At 44.6% G+C, this 22,530-nt stretch overlaps 2 protein-coding genes across 3 annotated transcripts in view; both read right to left on the bottom strand.

Moving 5' to 3' along the window:
* Nucleotides 1–2,000, bottom strand: part of TSPAN9 (tetraspanin 9) — a 167,655-nt gene extending 165,655 nt beyond the window's left edge. The window contains exon 1 of one of the 2 annotated variants that reach the window (XM_030479538.1): nucleotides 1,740–2,000. The gene's annotated coding sequence lies outside the window, so the exon portion shown is untranslated. The remainder of the gene's footprint in view (nucleotides 1–1,739) is intronic. The other variant, XM_030479540.1, reaches the window with a different exon arrangement.
* An 8,968-nt stretch (nucleotides 2,001–10,968) lies between these two features.
* The window catches only part of TEAD4 (TEA domain transcription factor 4), a 56,268-nt gene continuing 44,706 nt past the window's right edge, over nucleotides 10,969–22,530 (bottom strand). The window contains exons 12-14 of the mRNA XM_030480086.1: nucleotides 15,539–15,679; nucleotides 13,931–14,083; nucleotides 10,969–11,208 (exon numbers count right to left, since the gene is read on the bottom strand). Coding sequence (XP_030335946.1) covers nucleotides 11,095–11,208; nucleotides 13,931–14,083; nucleotides 15,539–15,679 — 408 coding nt within the window. The 3' untranslated portion in view covers nucleotides 10,969–11,094. The remainder of the gene's footprint in view (nucleotides 11,209–13,930; nucleotides 14,084–15,538; nucleotides 15,680–22,530) is intronic.

The following is a 22,530-nucleotide window of genomic DNA, read 5'->3' as shown; positions in this document are numbered from 1 at the left end:
GTCTGAATAAGGCAAATGATGCTGCATTAGTTATCTTCTGACCCCAAGGTCTTCTCATGCAGCTTTATTCATGAGAGTGAGTTTTAAAGAAAGTGCAGATGCCTGAAACCAAATTCACCATATGTTCTGCAGCCCCATTATAGAAGAAGCCTTGTCTGTAGGATTTGCAATTTGAACATCAGAGGTCTAAAAATACAAAAGGGAAAGATCTGCAGGCAGAAGCTACATTAGCTCCATCAGTTTTCATTCTTGGAGCTCAGAAAAAATGCAAATGGGAAGCAAAGGGCATAGAACTATGACTGATTCTTTTTTCCTTGGTGTTATCAACCACATGCACATCACATTGATAATTACCTTTTGGGATTTTTTAAATCACTGAGTGCTCACTTTGGCCCCATATTCTACACCAGCATAACTCATATGAACACATATCTTCAGTGGCTATTATCCTTTGCCATTATAAGCCCTGGCTGTGAAGAACTTCATCTATCAACAAACAAACCATTAAAACTACCTTGGCGCCTGTTACTAAGAACTTTACTACATTAACACGCTAGGTTTTGGCATCCACAGGTAAAGTTTAGGCCCATTTAGGAGTAATAACACAAACAAATTGCATGATTAGACTTTCATGGCTGTTCTGGAGAATACCACAGCCAAATCCCAGGTGACTTACCCCAGAGTATTAAAGTAAGTTCATGCAGTCAGGTAGGAAAATCAGATGCCCCATTCCTAGCCCTGTGGTCCAAACCACAAAACTACACAGAGTAAAAGCACAGAACAAATTAGTTGACAAAAGGACTAAGAAGAGAAACGCAGCTTTATTCACCCTTGTAGTCTAGTTTTTCCCCCAACACAGCAATCCCATACCACATTCCTTCTCTGCCCATCAGAAATCTTTGGAGCTGAAAGCCTTCTTGAGAGGCAGAGCTCACAGAGCTGCCACCTCCCATCAGGAGCACAGTGAAAAGCGGATATCCAAGATTCCGCAAAAGTTTTCAAAAGCTTGAACAGGAAGAGGCAATGCCAGAGTCAAATTCTACGTAGGAAGTAGGAAGGCAGGAACTGTTGACACCACCTCTGCGGACCACCGCCAAAGAGAGCTGTCAGCCCCCCGGCCAGCCGCGGGCTTCCTCCCGCATTGCCCCTGGACCAAACCCTCCCTCCTACCGCCCAGGCTTCCCTCCCGCGGTCTCCTCCGCACTCCAAACCATCCAAGGCTCGGCTCGGCGCCCTCGCACCCTGCTGCAGCCTCGGGAGGTGTGCAAGGGGAAAAGAAAGGAAGCCCCCGCTTGCCACCAGCACTGCTCCAGGCGTATTTTCCCCGGCAGCGAAAGCTGCTTCCAGCCGAAGACATCTGCTCCCGTCAGAGATGGGCAACGCGGGCTCTCCGGCGGAGAGCAGGACCGCGTACGCAGACGCCCCTGGGCTCGTCCCGTTTCTCTGAACTAACTTTCCTGTTTCCGCAAGAATTATACAGACGCAGGGGAGCGGGGGGTTATTGTTTTCACCACACGCTCCTCTCTCCTACAAGCCACCCGTACCCCTTTCGCACCCGCACCCCGCCGGAACCCAGCCGCTCCCCAGTGCTCCAACCACCACGCTGGTGCCCCTGTACCCTGCGACTGCCAGCCCCCGGCACCGCCGCCACCGGCTGCCCCCTCCGCCCCGCTCCTGCCAAGTCCAAGGCCGGGAAGCGCCCGCAACTCCCCGCCGCCCCCCGCGGCGCCGAGTCTCACCCGCACGTCCCTGGGCCGGACCGGGCCGGGCCGGGCCGGGTCGGGTCGGGTCGGGTCGTGCCGTGCCGGATGAGGCCGAGTGGTGGGGGAGCTGCAGAGGCACGGCAGAACACGGCTCCAGCTCCTGCCAGCGGAAACGGGAGGAGGGGCTCGGACCGGCGCTACTGAGCGGGGTGGAGCTGGGGGCGCTGCCCAGGGGAGACTCCAGCCCCGCGGAGGAGGGACGGGAGCGCTGCCGGCCTGGTCCTCCAGCGCGCTTCACGCCGCCCGGAGCCGGCCCGGCTGAGTCCGGCGGGAGATGCCGCCGCCATTCTGCGCCGAACCCCCTTTCTGAGAGCTCTGCCTGCAGCCCGCTCGCCCGAGGCCCGCCCCGCTCCCTCTGCCGCCCGCGCACTCCCCGGCCCCCCTCTGGAACGCTCTGGGTTGGACGCCAGGAGCATCCCCCGCCTGCAGCCTCCCAGAGCTGGCGGGCTGGGCTGGGGGCATCTACATCCTCCACCCCTCAGCTGCCTCCGCTGCCCGGAGCAGCCTGAGGTTGAACGCAGGCTGGGGCAGTAGCCACGCCGTGAGCCGGCAGGCGCCTAGACCGCTGCTGCGAATAGTAAACGCATGGCTAAGCTGCTCCGTGGTCCCAAGCCCACGTCTGCCAGCGTATTGCTGTGGCTTTTAGCACAGAGGATGAGCTTGTCTGAGTGCTCATTGGAGCAGTCTGCTCTGGCAGCAGGAGAGTGCTGTCTGCGCAGGACGTTATGTGAAAGAAAGACATGATCCTACAGAAAGTTCCCGTCTGCCTTCCTCCGGGTGCCGGTGGAAGCACATCAAAAGTTAAAGGAGCCAACTTCAAACTATCCAGCAGAGGTGTCTCTTGAGTCTCAACACAACTAGGAATGGTTCTGGCGTGGACCATCAAGCAAAGTGGTGTGTGAGGGGGAGGTGGCCTAGAATTGGGGCAGACATACCTACAGAAATAGACCAGTGCAGTTAAGGACATGGGCCTCCTGGGAGAATTGTATTTTACAGTATAAGAAGAGCAACTCAAGGCTCTGCCATAAATATTTCTGCAGAAGGAAGAGCTGTTTCACATTCCTAGGTCCCCTGTGTATTCTCATTTCCTTCTCTGGTGCTGCTGCTGTTGTCATGCTGCTCAATTCGAGGGCATGTTCACATCAAATGTATTCTTTCATACCTTCCGTTTTGTCTTATGTGGATTTTTATAAACTGCTTGGTTCAACAGACTGTAAGCGTCCTGGTGGTAGTGCTGCCAACACAACTGCTGCAGGTTTTTTCTCCCCTTGGCATATGCACAAGCAGCTTTATACCCAGGTATATGGGATTTCTCTAGTTCAAATCAAAATGAAAGATGAATAGGACAAACCAAGTCATCATTTGGAGTCTACCTTGGAAAGGAAGTAAAAAGTGCTTGGAAAGAAGATAAAAACTATATGGGAGCTTTGTATGAATTTGGCAATCACTTAGGGAAGAACTTGAGGATCACTGAATCTGGGGACTGGAGTGGCTGATACTGCAGATGCACTTTCTATCAAGGTGACTGCAGTAGGCTGCAGATCTCTTAATATACTAGTAAGCTTAGGAAAGTAATCTCACACTTTTGTTTCAGCTTCCACTAGCTGTCTTCCACATGTGACCAAATCTAACATGGGGCACTACAATGTTGTCCATACAATGAGGAACAGAAGGAGCTGCACCTCATCAGCAGTATACTTGAATCTATGGCACCTGAGCAGCAAACATAAAGGCTACCTACAGCTTTTGAAGACCACTTAGAGTAGGTGCATTTGAGGCATCTAGAAATGGACACACAGCTCTCCAATATGATTCACTGGATATACCTCTACTGTAACAGACAGAACTGCTTTGGGTTCCAGCGACCAATTTCAGATGAAATAATAGCATGGCAACAGTATTGAAAACTGTAGGGAAATTGGGGAGGTTGAAAATGAAGGTGATTTCATTTTCTGTTCTAGATCGTTCATCTAGACTCCCTAGCTTTGCTGTATTTAGGTTCTTCCGATCTTTATTACTATATTGCCCATTTGAAGGAGGTGAGAGGGGTGTTTAATGATGCACTGCTTATTTTCTTCAGGATGAGCACCAGTACTTTGTGGCTCATTTAGGAGGCCAAAAATGGCATGGATCACAGATCTGAAAGCTTGAGTAATTGCTGAATCAGCATATTAAATTACCCATATGCAGGCAAAACATGACTACCAGCATAGCAGATCTGGATCTGGTGTCCAAGAGGAGGATTATCCAAAAACCCAGACTTTTGTAAGATGTGGGACACACCATGATGGGAGGCGAAGCTGCACTTGGGGCCTTGGATGTACTAGTAGTCTTCAGGTGCCTTGATTAGCTTTACCTGGGGTTTCCAACTGTGCACCCACTGCTCCTTAGCCAAGCTTTATCTGTGCTCAGGTTTGGGAACTATGTTGTAGGTCTGTATCTAGTCCTAAATTGACTTCGGCCCTGACTCCATTACAAGGTCTTTGTCTGATAGTGACTGGACTGTCAGTGGAACCTTTTGCAACTTGCTCTGCTCGCCTGCTTAGATGCTATGGGACTATACCACAGTCTGTGAGGTTAGTGACAGAGCTGTGGTCAACCTAAGCTTCTAGATAGCCTTCCCTTGTAGACTAGCCCTGCTCTTACTGTTCTGTTACAAGCATGCCAGTTGCCTGCTGCCTTCCTACTTGGCTTTGATGTAGACTGTACTTGCAGCGATTGATGAAGCAATATGACTCCCTGACAGCTTCTTGGAGGCTCAGCACAGGTTCTTTGCCTCTGCAATAGCTTTAGAGCAAGTTTGAGGGTGTTATCGCCTGTCTGAATCAGTTCTTATTCTTTGCTGTCACCACTCAAGTTCTGCAACTCCTGCATCTGGTCCAAGATGCATAATTGAGGGCTGATAAACTGAAGCATGTGGGTTAGAAAAGAAAGGAGCCACACTTCAATGGAAACTTTTGAGCTGCTTTCTTATAAAGAAAGCATGGATGTTTAGACCCTTGTTTTGTATCTTCTAATGTCTCAGTGTTATGGCTGCAAAATGATCAGGAGAATCAGCTTTTCCTGTTTTGTCCTTTGATTTTACAGCAAGTTCTTACAGACTACAGTTAATATTTCTAGTATTTCTGCATTAACAGAAATAACACTTGTAAGACACTCTGATATCCTTCCTTATTGTTGGTTGTCTAGAGCTCAATTTAGTCTTTCCTCTTGAAAGGAGGCTAGCTCTTTTTTAACATATGCTGCTTTTGGGTGTTTGCTTTCATTTAATTTCAGCAAAATTGCAGCTGTCTCTCAGTTCTGATGCACTGTCTCATTTCTTCTGGTGAAATTCCAGAAAAGGAAGCCCTGGGGACAGAGTCGTTTCAGTCTTTGCATGGATGTCACCCAGTCTGCAAGGGGACAGAGCCTTTCGATCCAGATCAAAATTTCCTGTATTCCTTTTGGCTCACAGCTTTATTAAGTCTTCATCATGTGGTAACCTCCATAAAAGTGAACTCTCCCAGATACATGAATTTTCTGTTGGTTTCTCTGCTGAGTTTGAAAGGTAGCTACATGCCTCTTGCTGACCCTGGTTATTGACTCCAAGGAGCTGTGAACTCCAAGAGCAGAAAGGAACAGGTGCCAGAGATGAGAGTTCATTGTATTAAGGGGGGGGGGGAGACCTGCATGAGTGTCCCTAAATCAACTGCCCTAAGATTTCATCTATTCTTCAGCCTCTTGGTTTGTATTCATCACTTTGATAACATCTTAAAACTGTGCTAATGTGGTTTTAATCGTGATCAGCTGATGGACTAAGTAGACTTCTAGGGCTCATCTCCTTTGGGGACTACTCCATGGGGTCTGCTGTACTGATGTAAAGCTGCAGTGGATGCATGCGAGGCATCAAGCTTATGTTTGCAGAAGAGTACTAATACATATCACAAGCAATTTTCTATTGCTGGGGACTAGACACTGCCCTTTCTCTGTACAAGCTTAATTTCAAAACATATTTGTTTTCTGTGTTGACCAAAAATGCTTTTCCCAAGAGTCAGTCTTTTTTCTCATTAATGAGGTTTTATTTGATTTGTTGTCTGCTCCACACATGGTTCAGAGATCAGGAAGGAAATTGCATAGGACTGAAATAGGCAGGTGCATGCATCAGTAATGGACTGTAGTTCATACCAAAATGGCCAAGTGTGGGGGCTGCCTGGTTTGCAAAGAAGTAGCTAATTCGGTCCCAGATGGTCACCTGTAACTAGCAACAACAGCCAGTGGGTGAGTGGGACTGTGCTTGCATGAGGTTTTCATGTGTAGCACAGAACAGAATGAGATGCTGTTTTCTAGGTGTTTAAAGTATTTGGATTGTCTTTCTCCAAGCTTGACTCATTCTGGTTACCAGCCATACAGATCTTATGGAAAGCTGTTGGCATCTGTGTTCTGGGTTGCTGTTTTGAAGTCAGTTCTTAAAGGCATTTGTTTGTCTCGGAGAGAGTAGCGATGGGAACTTTGTGCACAGGAAGGTGTAGATTTTGCTTAATAGGTGCAAAACGTGCTTCTGTACTTTACTAGCCACTTTTGGCTCCTGCACAGGGGTGAACAGCACTAGCCCTGCACAGTCCTTAAAAGCAGACTGGGGGCAGGAAATACTTTGTTATATATAAAAAATAGAAGGAGCCCTTTTCCCATAACAAGAACCAAAACATCTTTGGCCAGCTCTGACTTCATGGCATCATCTCTGCTGTCCTCGTTACCCACATCATTTCCTTCCCATGCTTCAAAGAACAGGTTATGACCTGCAGGCTGTGAGCAGCCAAGTGCAGTGTGCACTGCAGAAGCAGCATCACGTCAGCTGCTCTGCAGTAATGTCTGGGAAAGACTCATCCCTGTGAAAGACATGCAAATAGAAATCTGAATTGGACAGTTAGATCAACTGCCATGCTTAATGAGGAAATAAGTTATTCCCTGTTCCACATCAAATTGATTTGTCCAAGCCCACAGGGACTCCAGTGGTGCAGGGCTATGTGTTGTAAGGCTAGTCCTGGTGCTCACCCTGGCACAAACATTGGAGGTCCCTGCTGACTGGAAGCAAGCCAACATTATCCTAATGTACAAAAAGGGTGTGAAAACTCAGGAAACTACAGACGTGTTAGTCTAACCTCAGTATGTGGAATAATTATGGAGAAGATCATACCAGGTGCTACTGAAAGGCATTAAAGAGGCAATCAGCAGGCACAGTCAACATGGGTTCACAAAGGGAGAGTCCTGTCTGACTAATTTGATATCCTATGATAAAGTCATCCCAGAGGGCAAAGGAAAGGCAGGGGATGTAGTTTTTCTGGATTTTACCAAGGCTTTTGATACTGTGAGATGAGCAGGTTCACAGTGTGATGGGTGAAGTGCATAGCTCAGAGGTTTGTTGTAAATGGGGCTACATCTGCCTAGCGACTGGTCACCAGCAGTGTTCCTCAGGGTTCAATTCTAGGGCCAGTTCAATATGTTTATCAATGATCAGGGTGAAGTTGAATGCATCATTAGCAAGTTTGCTGATGAAATCAAACTGGGAGCTGCTGTTGACTCTCTTGAGGCACAAGAGGCCTTGCAGAGGGATCTGGATAGACGGGAGCATTGGGCAATCATCAATTTAACAAGAAATTTAACAAGAACAAATGCTGGATTCTGCACCTGGGATGAAGTACAGCCTGGGAGAGGAGTAGCTTGCAAGCAGCCCTGCAGAGAGAGACCTGTGGGTGCTGGTCAGCAACTCGCTCAATCAATATGAGGCAGCAGTGTGCCCTGGCAGCCAAGAAGGCAAACCACATCCTGGAGTGCATCAAACACAGCATAACCAGCCAGTCAAAAGAGGTGATCATCCTGCTATATTTAGCGTTGGTACAGCCTCACTGAAGAGTATTGTATGCAGTTCTGGGGCCCACAAATTAAGAAGGATGTGAAGGTCTTTGAATTAGTCCACAGGAGGGCAATAAGGCTGGTGAAGGGGCTGGGATGCATGTCCCATAAGGAGCGGCTGAGGACTTTGGGTTTGTCTAATTTGGAGAAAAGGATGTTAAAGAGTGACCTTGATTGCTCTCTAGAGCTTCCTGAGGAAGGGAAGAGGGAGGTGCTGGTCTCATCTCCCTGAGATCCAGTGACAAGACACATGGCAGTGGTTCAAAGCTGTGTCAGGGGAGGTTCAGACTTGACGAGTTTAGATTAGATATAAGGAAGAAGTTCTCTACAGTGAGGGTGGTGAGGCACTGGAATGGGTTGCCCAAGGAAGCTGTGAATGCTCCATCCCTGGCGGTGTTCAAGGCCAGGTTGGACAGAGCATTGGGTGACGTGGTTTAGTGCGAGGTGTCCCTGCCCATGGCAGGGGGGTTGGAACTAGATGATCTTAAGGTCCTTTCCAACCCTAACTGTTCTATGATTCTATGATTCTATGACATTAGGAAACATTTCTTTACTGAGAAGGTGGTCAAACAGTGGAACAAGCTATGCCCCATGCCTGTCAGTGTTTGAGAGATGTTTGGACAATGCCCTTAAAATATGCTTAAATTTTGATCAGCCCTGAAGTGGTCAGGCAGCTGGACCAGATGATCACTGTAGGTCCCTTCTAACTGGAATGATTCTATTTTAAAACTGTACATGTACATGAAGCTTATTCAGTAGGGCTTTGCTAGTGGACTATATTCTGGTCTTCTGTTCGAAATCTCTTTAGAAATGGAAATTTTCAGGATTCCTCACATGCTAGGCTAAATAAACATCCTTTGTACGGCCTGGCATCACTTCTTCCATCAACTAAACTATATATTTGGTTGATATGCTGAAGGGATGCCATCCAGAGGGACCTTGACACACTTGAGAGGTGGGCCAATACCAACCTCATGAAGTTCAACCAAGCCAAGAGCAAGGTCTGACATGTGGGTCAGGGCAATCCCAGGCACAGCTACAAGTTGGGCAGAGAAGTGATTCAGAGCAGCCCTGCGGAGAAGGACTTGGGGGTGTTGGTCAACAAGAAACTGAAGATGAGCTGGCAATATGCACTTGCAGCCTAGAAAGCCAACCGTATCCTGGGCTGCATCAAAAGAAGCGTGACTAGCAGGTCTAAGGAGGTGATCCTGCCCCTCTACTCTGCTCTCGTGAGACCCCACTTGGAGTACTGTGTGCAGTTCTGGTGTCCTTAACGTAAGAAGGACATGGAGCTGTTGGAGCAAGTCCAGAGGAGGCCACAAGGATGATAAGAGGGCTGGAGCACCTTCCGTGTGAAGACAGGCTGAGAAAGTTGGGGCTGTTCAGCCTGAAGAAGAGAAGGCTACGTGGAGACCTCATAGCAGCCTTCCAGTATCTGAAGGGGGCGTACAAGGGTGCTGGAGAGGGACTCTTCATCAGGGACTGGGGTGATGGGTTCAAACTTAAACAGGGGAAGTTCAGGTTAGATATAAGGAAGAAGTTTTTTTTACTGTGAGGCTGCTGAGGCACTGGAACACGTTGCCCAAAGAAGTGGTGAATGCTCCATCCCTGGCAGTGTTCAAGGCCAGGTTGAACGAAGTCTTGGGTGACATGGTTTAGCGTGTAGTGTCCCTGCCCATGGCAGGGGGGTTGGAACTAGACGATCTCAAGGTCCTTTCCAACCCTAACTATTCTGTGATGGTACACTGGAAGGTGACTGAGCATTTTTCATTAATTTCAATGAGCGGATGGGGAATATTCAAAAATACTTGTGAAAAGGGCCTTAAGACCTTCAAGTACTCAAAGGATTAATCTGAGCCCATAAAACATGGGAAGAACATTCTCTAGGAGTGCAAGATTTAAACTTTGAAGGGAGCCGAGATTTAAACATGCATGAAACAGAATTATCAATCTGTGATTAACCAGCAGACTAGAAGCTGTAGAAAGGAGCACCAACAAGCTCATGAGTTCTTCAAAGCAGTCAGATTGTATCTGTGTGTGGCTGAAGCCCTTACCTTCTGGCATTCTAATAAACTCTTGATTTCTGACAATATCTCAGATTCCTCAGGTACCCATGAGTACTGTATGCCAAAAATGCAAGAATGGAAATATCTGAAGTAGGTGGGAGATGTTTCCTAAGGTGTTGTGGTGCATTATGGAAAGAGATCTAACACCATACATCCAAATCTGTGCCATGGGATCTGGCCACCCAAAAAATGGCCTGTTCAGTGCCTGCCATCATGCAACCCACCTCTTCCCTCAGAGTAACATACATGACTAGATCTTCCCCCACATCAGCAGCATTGTGGGGACCAAGACTGCCTCTCAGTGACACTTCAGTAAACAACCTCAGTTTACAAGTAAAGCAAAGAGACTGATTGCCTTGGAAACATGCCACGCTAACCTTTTTCCACTATCCTCTCTCACCTTTTTCCTGCAATTTGATGGCCAAGTGGCATTCTTTGCAATACTTGTGTGCCTCACTGTCTGAAACTAACAGGTGGAAGAATTTGATCTCAGTAAGCAATTATTTTGCTGGTGCACAAGAAAAGAGCAGAATCTAGTTCCCTGAGCAGTCTAACTGTACAGGGAGAACAAGCAAAAGCAGCAAGAATTACTTCAGTCAGTCAAGTTAGCAGACCTGATACATGGAGGAAATCTGCTGGGCAAGCCAACACGATTTAACATACCCAATTTTCTAAGCATAACTTCATTTAGAAGGCAAAAGAAAAGTTGATCTCTCACTATCACGCATGCAAGAGAGGGAAATAGTATCCAGCCTCTAAAAGGAGGTTGGTTGAAGGAGCTTGTGACTGCACGCCTGCTAAGGTGGACTGCTAGACAGGTAGATATTTGTTATATGTGCAACCTCTATACACATGCATGTGCCCATACACATCTAACTGATATCTACATAAATGTATGGCAAGCATGTCTGTGCTTGACATTGTATTGACCTACAAATGAATATATATATATACACTTTCAGACCAGATGTAGCATGAACATTTTCAACCTGAACCTGTTCATATGTCATCAAATTGTGGAAGCTGCTGCCATTGTCCTACCTGTATCCTGAGGTGCATGCCACTCCTTTTATGTGTATGAATGACTACACCCTATGTGTGCTCTATGGGAAATACATTCCAAAGAATGCTATTTGTGGTGACACCCTTAAGCATTATTTGCCTGTTTTTGACTCCAAGTCTTTTTCCCATTTGTACAAACCTCAGATACAGACTTATTTGACCCTGTCAATCACACAACAGCTCAGAAGTGCTTTTCTGAAAATACACAATATATGCAGTTTATTTTTCAGTTTGGTATGAGGGGCCAGGGGTTGTTCAAGCACAGGCTTTTTTCTTAGACATGCATCCCATGGATGGCTCAGGGCTGAGAGTCTCTAGTCCTTCACCAGCCGGTAGATGTGATGCTGGGCACCATGGTCACTAGTTGACACCTCAAAAACATATGCTATGCACAGCAAGGTCTCCTGTGTGTCCCTGTTTGTGACAACCTAGACAGAAAAGGAGAAGAAACTGAGATGGCAACTGCTGTTTCTCTGCTTACATATTCCAACATATTTCATGTAGAGCAAAAAGTCAGTAACAGGCAAAGAACAGGAATGATACACAGCTCAGCCACCACGACACCCAGTCTGTGTGCCCACACACCCAAGCAAAGCACTTTTGCAGCATCAGGACTACAATGCAGTGAAGAGACAGGGAGGTGAGCAGAGTCCACTGTGGAGAAAAGAATGCTGTGACCAAGCAGTGACTGCATAAATGGAAGCGGGTCCACTAGGTCCTCTACTCCCCACCCCCAGTGTTGCAGATTTCAGCAGACAGAAGGTGTTTCACATAAAATCTCTTTTTGCTGTGTTTGTTGGGTATAGAGAAGCCACCTCCTGTGGTACAACCATTCCTGCTCACGTATATGTTGATATATCACAGCCATAAACAGTTCTTTCTCTCCATCTGCTCCTGCTTGTCAGTGGTAGACACAGACCATGAGGATTACAGAATATACCTCATTATACGGTAGGTTTATAGGTTTGACTCTATTATACCTCTCATTCCATACACTGTAGATGTCAGAAGAAGGATGGCTGGCTGCTACACTCGTGCATTCTTTCAGAAGCTCCTTTTTTTTCCATTTCTTCTTCTATGGTCCCTCAGGAACCTTAGCTTCTCTGAAATGTGGCTCAGTGTCAGCAGCATGATGATGGAATAGTGTTGTCTAAGTTTCAAAAGCATGCACTGCCTATATTACATGGCAGGTACAAGCAAAATGATGCACCCAGAGCTCCTAGCTCAGCTTTGCCCTGTCATTGCACAACTTTGCACATTCTTGTCATCTGAATTTGTGTCATAGCTAAAGCTTCAAGAAGTCCTCTCCTGCTGGAGGTGATATATTTTTATCAGCAGTAGCATCAACCCAACTGCAGAAGAAAAACATACCAGATGGAGGCTTGAACTGTACCAAAGCCCAACCATTCTTGTGAAAACAGAAGAAAAAAAAAAAAAAAAAGGAAAAATAGTCATTATCAAACTTGCTTATTAATTTTAGCAGCCTGGTTTTGGTCTATTCTTTTTTCTTTTCTTACTTCATGAGCATACTTTGCAGCCAAACTAACTCTTCTCCTTTCTTCTGCAGGCCATTGTGAGTTATACACATCCAGGTATGTTAAAGCACCAGAGCCTTTTCTGAAAAATGGGCTCAGAAATCTTATTAGAGGGCTAGATACAGAGCAATGCGCAAAGCAAGATCATGCTTGTGAGATTAGGGATATCTAAGCTCATGAAAGGGTCTAGAAAAAATATAATTAGACTTGCCTCAGAAGTTGGTAGTGGGGACTGAGGACTACCAGCGTGCCTTACCTAAGCATGACCATTTTTCAGCTACCCAGTACAGAGTGAGGGGTGGAAAATGCTCAGCCTGCTGCTCAGGGAGCAGGACTGCAAGGCCGTATTAAAAGCTGTGCCAGCACGCATGAGACATGCCTCTGTGTGACATAGGATAAGGGAAGGACATGAGATTACTCAAAATGTAAAGCTCCAGAGGAAGTACAAATATATGACAACTTTGTTCATAGAATTTATAGCAAGTACTGGAGTGATCGAGGAATGAAACATGCAGAAAGCAGTTACAGTGTCCTCAGTGTGGATTACAGTACAGGTCTTCCATCTCCCTGTTCCTGCCCCCTTCATGCTTTTGCTCGTCTTAAGAAAGCTCTTAGCATTTACATTCCTCTTTTCTTCCAGATGCTTGAGCTCTTAGTGCAAACACGAAAGAGTAAAGCCTCCTGAAGCTCTGTGAGGTATATTATTAACCTTGTGTTTTACAGCTGAGGTACCTGAATCACAGAGCAGTGAAATGAGTTGCCTGAAGTCCCACAGGATCTCCAGAGAATGGAATGAAGACCACTTGATTTCCATTCTTTCATAGAGCCACTAGCATATCTTCTACTTACCCAACCACAGCTCCTCTGGATGAAGATCTGTGACACGTGTTGTAGAGGCAAGCACAGAACTCAGCCCAAGGACAATCCACTTTTTAAGCTTTGCCCTCTTCCCAAATTTAGGCTACGTCTGAGCCTGGAAAGGCTCCTGCTATAACATAGACACTAATGCAAATCTAACTGCTATAGCCTTGTAGTACTGACCTACCTAGAGGCTGCAATAAAGGCTTCAAAGGCTTCATGGAGGTGTCGCATAGCTTCCTGCAACACGTGCTTCCATATTATTTCCTGAATCAGGATGGTCCTGAGGAAGCAACTTCCCCTTCTCACCCCCCACCCCAATGTGGTCAGTGAAGAACTCTTCCCATGGCAAAATTATATAGCCACTTAACAGTGCTCTTGTTTGTTTGGTTTTTTTACCTGGCAAAAAGGACCAGGGCACAGAAAGGGTCAACATTTGTCGAATAGTGGAATAAGCATTTCCTTCACTGACTTTTGTGTCTTTCTCCTGCCTTTATCTCTCTGCCTCCTGAGTTCTCCCTTTATCTTTCTTTTTATCTGTCTTAACTTGGGTCTCTCAAATCTTTCTGCTGCTTCTCTGCATGAGTTACTATCTCTAGAGCTCCATAAATGGTCTTGAGGTGCCATACTCATGAGAGATACTAAATTCAATTAGATGCTGAGCTGTAAAAGGAAATCTGCTTTGACTCACAACAGTGAACTCCTGCATGGGGCTTACAGGTTTCCAAGCTCCAACAAACACAGTTGAATGTCCCACCTGTAAAATAGTAAAGTTCTCCAGCACACTGTTCATCATATACTTCTCAGGAAGGTGCTTGAGTTTATGAATGAAGTTTATCATGTATTCGCAGAGAGGGGAACGGTGAATGCGATAGGAATAGTGTCCATTTTCATAGCGTGCATACTCTGTCTGCAATGCAAAACATGAAAGGGGCACATGGGGCTAATGATATCACATTAAGTACCATTAATCACATAAAGGGATTCAGAACAGAAAAATTATAACATCATTTCCAAGTCATTCTACTAACAGTAATGAGCTGATTAATTATTCCTCTACAGTTCTTCACACCAAGGTCAGTCTCACTGAGCCCTCTAATTTCTTTGGCTTGGTCTCTTTTCTCTTTAAAACAGTGAGTTCCAGCTTACAAGCTCCCAAGGAGCTGTGAAAGGTAATTAAGAGGAGCAGACCAATTGTCAGCTGTACAGTTTGCATCTCTACTGGAAAAATATTAGGTGTGAATAAACTGAAAAAGTTAAAAATTGCTGATTTAGCAAGACCAGAAAGCTCCTAATAATTATGATAATTCTATGCTCAGGATGTTTCACAACTAGAAAGGACTAAAGCCTTACCTGTGAGAGAGAACATTGTATCTCTCTCCCCCTTAGGAGAGGGTCTGGCCAATGTTACACAGAGGGGCTTTTTTGTTTACATTCATATCTTAGATCCTGTATATTTCATCTTCCTTTGAACAGAAACTGAGGCTGGATTCTATCATTTCACAGTGACTCTTATATGACTATTACCTTCTTTCACCACAAGCGTTTGGTCTCCTTTCCTGTGTACCATGACAACCTTTCTTTGGCCTATCTATTCCATCACACAAATACATAACCAGACTTCAGGCATGTCTATCATATGACTGGAAATGGGTCTTGGGGAAGGATGTAGCCTGAACTGACTGCTGACACAAGAATACCTGGTGTTCTGCATACAGCTGCTCCTCCTGCATCCAAAGGCTCCTCGAGAAAGAGAGCAGCAGAAAGCAGGTCAGAGCAGCTCTCTTAGCAGCTGAATATGGCATCCAAAATAATTTCTTTCAGTGCCAGATATAAGCATAATTATGCAGCTCCACTGTTACACAGTGCTGCAAGTGTACAAGCACTAGCATAAGCTTCATAAAACCTTAAGACTATAGTCTGTAAATTATTAGTCTATTAATTAATGATGATAGTCTATTAATTAATGATCTGTTTAAAAACACTGATGATAGTGAGGTCTTGCCTATTTGTTTTCACATTTCTCGACTACAGAACAAGTATCAGGGTTTCCTATAGCTTTTCTTTGCTCCCCCAAAAACCCCAGACAATCACCATTGCTGAGTCTTACATATTCACATATCTTCAGAAACTGAGATTTAAGAAAAAAAGAATAGCAAACACTAGCAGCGTCCTGAGACAAAGCCATGTTGCAGGCTGGAGCAATCTTACACCTACATGTCTCAGAAATAATAATCTATGGCATCGATCTCCCTGACAACAAGCATTGGCTATATTTTGCCTTGAGATATACACAGGATGCAAATACTTGAAGTGACAAAACAACAGCCAGAGAGATCCTTGCACCCAGGTGTCTGCTCCCTACCTCCACTTTCTCCACCACCTGCTTTCCAAAGGAACACACTTTGGTGGAACAGGTAATGACCATGTTTTCTGGGCTCTCATATTGGCTGGAAACGCCATAGAAAGATCTGGATTCATCTTCAATATTGGTGTTCAAATCAGCCTGCCAAAACAAAACAAAAAAAACAAAACAAACCAAACACAAAACAAACAAAACCAACAACAACAACAAAAAAAACCAAACACAAAACAAAAAAAAAAAATAAACAAAAAAAAAAAATACAACAACAACCAAGAAAAATAGATGGTTATCAATAGATGGTTGTGGGGTTTTTTCACCATTACCTTGCATAGCCAGGATTGTAAGGTATTGGAGTGTCCAAAGCTCCTTAAGCAGACCAGCATGCATCAAGCAAGCAGGGGAATCTGAAGAGTATGCACTAAAATCCAGTTCCCACTTCAGACAAATGGTGGGGGTTTGCATACATGTTGTGGAAATCTGGTGCAATATCCTCTTAGCAGTTAAAGCATATGACAGTCCTTTGCCTTAGCTGGTATTAACCATAACTGGTTACCAGTATATCGAGGTAATTACCAGTATATTTACCAGTATATGGAGGTACTCACAAAGCATGTGAAGAGCAGACAGGAAGGCACTGTAGAGATAGAGCAATGCAACCAAGGGCTAGATTGGGCTGCTTCACTAAGGAGGAAAAATAAGGGTACAGTAACTCCAGTAAAGCTTTTCCAGCCTGGATATGTAGGTAAGGGGAATGAGCCAGAGCGGAAAAAATGAATGTGTGAGCACACACACATTAGACTCAGAAGCTATGATATGAAGAACATAATTAGACAGGATGCAATGTAAGGAATGTAGGTTGCTGATGGATCCAGCCCAGTTCCACCTGAATACAAACCCATCTCCATTAACAGTCACAGTTTTCACATGTGTGTGCCAAAGGCTGGCCAATTGAAGCCTCATGTTGGGACCTAACTCCTAAAAATCCTGGTTGTCTGAAGTTTCCACCAGGGGTCACTCAAAACACACTTATTTGAAGAAGAGGCGTTCCCATAAGCTCTGAAAACAACGCGTGTGTAGGAATGCCCAGCGCAGCTTCCTCGCTTTCAAAACTAGAACGGTAGAGCTTCTCTGCACTCCACAAGCCCAGGTGCTAACTTACATCCGCAGAAAAGCAATTATCAGTTCCCACAGAACTTCAGACTATTTTATTCTTCCTGCTTAACTGAGGGTAACGGGAAACTGAAGAAAGTGTATTCCTGTTACTGTGGATACAGTGTGACTAGGACTATATTAGATGCTATTGTAGCCTGGGTTTCTTAGGCAATGTCAGTGAAGGTTTTTTATTCAAGATCTAGAGCAACACTTAGGACAAGAAATGCCACACTTGGAACTGGACCACCTCAATAATGAATCCCTCTTTTCTTTGCCACACAAAATACTTGCCTCTTTGCCACAAGATAATACTGTTAGCTTATTTCTTGTAAGTAGCAATTTCACAAGAAACATAAGTCAATCTAGAAAGTTGCCAGCCCAGCCTTCTCCCCATCTGTAGCTACAGAAGCTTGCTGCTGCTTTGTGCCACTGTTAGCAATTGTACAAATCTCTGGTTAGCCAGATAAGAGAGCTGATCTCAGCCAAAAGAAATTTTTTGGGGGTTTTGGTGAGTTACTTTTCAGTCAGAAAAGGAAAGCTCACTTGGATCTCCACAAAGCTGCAGCAGCTGGAAGAGGTGAGAACATGAACACACACAGAAGTTGAAGGCACAAAGACTGCCTATTTTGATAGCAACACGTACTCAAGTTGGCTTGAGCCTCTTGGGAAACTGCACCTCAAAGTTGTAGTTTGATAACACCAGGCTGGCCCTGACATCAAGACAGAGCAGCCTCACTATCCCAGAGCAGTTTCCCCATTCCTCTCCTGTACTGACACAAATGTTTTCTTAGCTGTATTACAAGACTCACTGAGGAATTGCTCAAGTCCTCAACATCAATTCCCTGACCTGATTCAGAAGCACTTGTGTGTGTTCAGACAAAGAATATGTGTTGGAAGGATAGGCAGCAACAGGGAAAGCAGAAGGCAGGACTACTTCTTCTAGAGAATGCTGGGTTTGAGTAACTACAGCAGTAACTGCTAGAAGCCATGCTTTCTTGTAATTCCTTTCAAATTAAAAGTTTTGCCCCTAGACAGCTAGGCTGGGCCATCTCTGCACCACAACACTCACCAGCAGCTCCAGCAGCTCACATCAGACAATAGTGATGCCAAAAGCACTAGCAGAAGCAGCAGCCATGTAATCGGCAGTATTTCCATTCAATCCAGTTCCCATAGCTGTTAACTTGCCAATTCAGGTGTGTGAAGGAGGAGGTAGTAAAGGAAATAAACCATGTCCTCATTTATTTCAGATAAATCAGTTCTTTGTCCACTTGGCACAACACTGGGACATTCCTGCCACTGTGCTATTGTGCCCACGTATTTCCACATAGAAAAAAACCCTACCATCTGCATTAGATAAATGATGCCACAGATAAATACCAATAAAATCCAATGACTATGATTTTTTTTTTTTTTTTAAGTACAAACTCAGAAGCAAGTGAAAAGCAGATTTGGGATAGGTTTTTCAAGAAGTACAATGAGCAATGTATCTCCTGAAGTATCTCCTAGACTAGCAGCTATAGTATTTGGATAATTCTAGTGGGACAAAGATTCAATCTGGGCAAGATGACAGAATGCATCAACACTAGCAGCATTAGGGATCGACATACAGCTTTCACTCTGCTCACACTGCTCTCAAAGGAGACCGTAACAGCACAGTATTTAAATACATCATCCTGAATCACTCTTCAAAATGACCCTGTTGTTTTGTATAATTTCTACCAAAAAATCCGTAAGAGTTGGACCATCCTCATCGCAGATTATGGATGAAAGAAAGTCCATTTGTCAGACTGGCTTGTCTTCTCTATGACTCCCCCTTTTTAAGTAGAATCCTTCCCTCTGAAGTAGTGACAGTTCTTCAACCCCTGTATATATGCTTGGCTCTACATGTGTAATACATTCATACCAGTTTACACCAGCCGTGTACTTGTCCCTTTATATTTTCCTAAATTTGCCATCTCCTGCATATTATATATTCAAGAGCATCCTCTGATTTATCAGGAGATAAAGCAGTTTATTCTCATGTTTGCTTCTCCTCAGAGGGTAGCTTCACGAAACAATTTATCCGGCTGAATTGATTCCTGACTTCTCTTAACAATTTCTTCTTTTTTGCCCCCATAGTTTTCTGTCTCCTCACTGAGCTGAAAACAGATTTGGGCACACGTGTTAAAATATATCAGTAAAACTATCTGGATTTAAAGCTTTTTTAAAAATCATTTTACATCATTCACATTTGCACCACTGAGGTAGTGCTAACTCTTGCACAAGACTTGGAAACAACAGCAGGAGGAAGATTGGAAGCTTTTACATTGTCATGACCACCTAAATGACTCTAATGTAGTGCTATGCTCTAACGGTTTGTCTACACTGCAGTAGCATATGTGCACAAATCCACGCTAGCTTTAACCTGGTAGCACAGGTATTAATAGGAACAAGGCACAGGCATTATACACTTAATAATAATTCAGGTTGCCAAGTGAATTATTTTGGTCCTAGAATCATAGAATAGTTTGGGTTGGAAAGGACCTTAAGATCATTTAGTTCCAACCCCCTGCCATGGCCAGGGATGCCTCACACTAGACCATGTTGCCCAAGGCTCTGTCTAACCTGGTCTTGAATGTTACCAGGGATGTAGCATTCATGTCATGCTGAAGTCCTCTGCAGTCAAATTTTCCCCACTATAGTTAATGCAGCTACTTTGTTTGTACTACAAACGTACAAATATTAGAGTAGCAATGCTACTCTATTCTGGTTTAGGCTTTTACTGAGTTACTGTAATACTCATTTACATGTCAATGCAATAAACTGTATTGTTTATTTGACCCATACTCCAGCTGTCTGAATAAAGATTAATTCTTTCCCATCTCCAAAGAGGAAATAACTAGGAGTCCGTCACAGTATTGCTCAGCTATTTCCCTTGGGGATGATAAACACAGTGCATGGACCCAATTCCACTTTTCCAAGGAACTTGTCCCACTTAGTCAAAAGAACAAATGGTCAAGGCTACAGAAGCTTGGTCAGACCACTGCCACATACACATCGCAGAAGCTCCCACTGCAGAACCAGACAAACATGTTCAGGGTGTCACTACTAAAGTTAAGGTTACAGTCCCCTAAAGACCAAAGAACCACTCAGGAGTAGAACTCTAATCTGTCAGCTTTCCCTGCTATGAAGATTATTACCTGAAAGGGAGGCAAAGCAGAAAATTGAGGAAGAACACTGTTATCTGCCATAGCCAAATTAACTTGTAAATGTCAACTGGACACTGAGGTGAATTACTAATGGAAGCAGTTAAACTTCCCAGAATTGTGCAAGGACAAAATCATACTGCACATCATGGGGTCTATAACGATTAAAAGAGCTACTGCTTTTAACTTAACATCTAAAAATGCTACTGCCTCCTTGTTTAGATTCTTATACACTCCTCACAATACCTAGGCCATCAAGACTAGAAACCACATTGCTGCTTTGGGGAAAGGGCTCTTCCTTTCTTCACTTTCAGAGTTTCTTTCTTTAAATAAAACCTTGCATCAAAGCACACCCAGTCCTGGCGTGAGCACCTGAGGTGAGCAAAGACAGATCTGCTTTACTCTGTCCGCTACATTCCATCCCTCAAAGATGCAAGAGAATAATAGTGACTATGACTTAAAGGAAATTCATCTTCCCAGCACTTCCTAAAGTAGGAAGGCTAATCTTCACTTTATAGTCTGGGAATACATGAACCTGTTGAATTCATAACTGAATGTGATTCTGACCTGGAGACTAGAACTTAGGTGCCTCAGCTCATCACTGGCAAATACATTGATATGTTCAATAACAATTGAGATAACTCTCTAATATGTTTCTTACCCCAGCCTAGACAGCCAAAGGAGACATAGTCAGGATTTAGGAAAGTCCACAGCCAATGGACTGAGTCACCTTGGCGCCCAGGCTCCCACTAGCCACTGCTAGCAACAGGATGGGACTGCAGCAGGGGCAGCAGCATCATTCAGCTTGTTGGGTGGTGTCCAGCACTCAAAAACAGCTGTTCTCCATCTCTTCAAGGGAAAGGTATAAGATCAAATAGATGAGGCATATTACAAGCTAAATCTGAGTTATGAGCCACCAACTGGACCATACTACTTTACCTGACAATCAGGGTTCTTGCTTTCTACTCAAGAAGTTCTAGATGCAAAAACCTCTGAGTGTGCTCTTATGCACACTCTAGCATAAGAGCAATCTGATGTGTCTGGGATGCATTTAACTTACTGTGCAAGCTCAGCACAGATTACATACTTGTCTATACCTTTACTGATGACTTCCAGACATGCTGAAACTACAATCATTCAGGTATCTGCGATCTAGCACATCTCAGAGATCTACATAGTGCAAGCAAGAGAGCTGATCTGTTTATTTTGGGGGAAACAGCTGAGAATTCCTCCTTTCCAAGGAAAGGAGGTGCTAAATACTTACACGACAAGATTTCTAGTCAGGAGAGAAGGGATTTGTTCAGGGAAGAGGGTAAGTAACCCTCAACAAGCTAGTACTACTCTTCGGGTTTTTTTAAATCATATTGGTTATCTGAATCTCTTAACAGCTCTGCTGAGCTACAGTGTATCGCTCAACTTCTCAACCTCAACAAAGAAACACAGAAAAGTTGGCATTGTGCACTGTCCTAAGCATATATAAAGCCAAAGTTTTGTCTGATCTTTGGTGGGAATGACTTTCACAACTGTTTACCAAGAAAGGCCTCATTCCCACTAGGATGAGGCTGTGAATCAAAATTTCTCTGAAACTCTCCACAAAGGGACATGTGACCTTCAAGAATCAGTCTTCGGCTTATCTGAGGCTTTGAAAAGCAATGATTGAACAAGAGTCCAAATGGCATTAAGTGCCATCAGAAACCACAGCTTGCTGATATCTTGCACACAGGTCCTACATGGTTAATCGAAAAGCATATGCTGAACAATTATTTCAAAACAGTCCAAAACTTGTGGCTCTGCAGCTTCAGCCTCCAAGAAAGGGGGAAGGGGAGAATTTCTAAGCTAGCCAAAGATAGCAGAAGGCCTTGCCAACAGCATGGGTAGCTGCAACTTAGCTAGCTACCCCCAGGATTGTGCTATTTTGACACCCAGCAGACAAATTCCCACAGCAATTCAGTCTTTCAATCTGCTTTTTGCTGACAGCAATCTCTATACTGTTTAACACTGGGGATTAACTTGGTGAAAGAAATGCCATCGACAGAGTTTGCTTCCATAAGGTAGCAACTGGTAGGAGGTTGTGCTGGTGACTGTAGGTGAAATTACTGGGCTGTCAGATCCATTCTCAGAAAAAATGTGCAAAACTAGAAAATCTCTGTTGCTAGCTGCCTCAGAAGGAGTGCCAAGGAAAGAATGGACATAGAGACCAAATTAAATCTCCTTGCTCTCCAAGCAGTTTCTGCCAGATCAGGATGGAAGGCGTACAGTGGGCAAGGCAGGATGCCAAAGGGAATTTGCACTGCTGCTGTTTTGACTGAATTTGCTTGGGACAGAAGAAGCCAAGTGCAGGACAGCAGTCCCCAGCCCACGCCTTCAGCCCCTTCCACAAAAGTATAACTCATTTACTGGAAAGAAAACAGTGATTTGACTGGTTCAGCTTGCCTATCGCCAAGGAGAAGAAATTAGTACATACATTCATCATTTGCAGGAAAGATCCTGCAAATTCCCCTGATCCACCCCTCTGCACATGGCTGCTCTGGACAAAGTACTACCTGTCCTGAATTCCTGGTTTGTCATTTTCCTTCTATCTATCTTCTACCTAGAGTCTCACAACTTCTGAAAGCTTTAAGATGCAAGTGCAACATTCTACTAATGTGCAAAGCC

Source organism: Strigops habroptila, chromosome 3 (assembly GCF_004027225.2).
Source record: "Strigops habroptila isolate Jane chromosome 3, bStrHab1.2.pri, whole genome shotgun sequence".
NCBI classification, from domain to species: domain Eukaryota; kingdom Metazoa; phylum Chordata; class Aves; order Psittaciformes; family Psittacidae; genus Strigops; species Strigops habroptila.
This window is presented reverse-complemented; position numbering and strand designations above follow the sequence as displayed.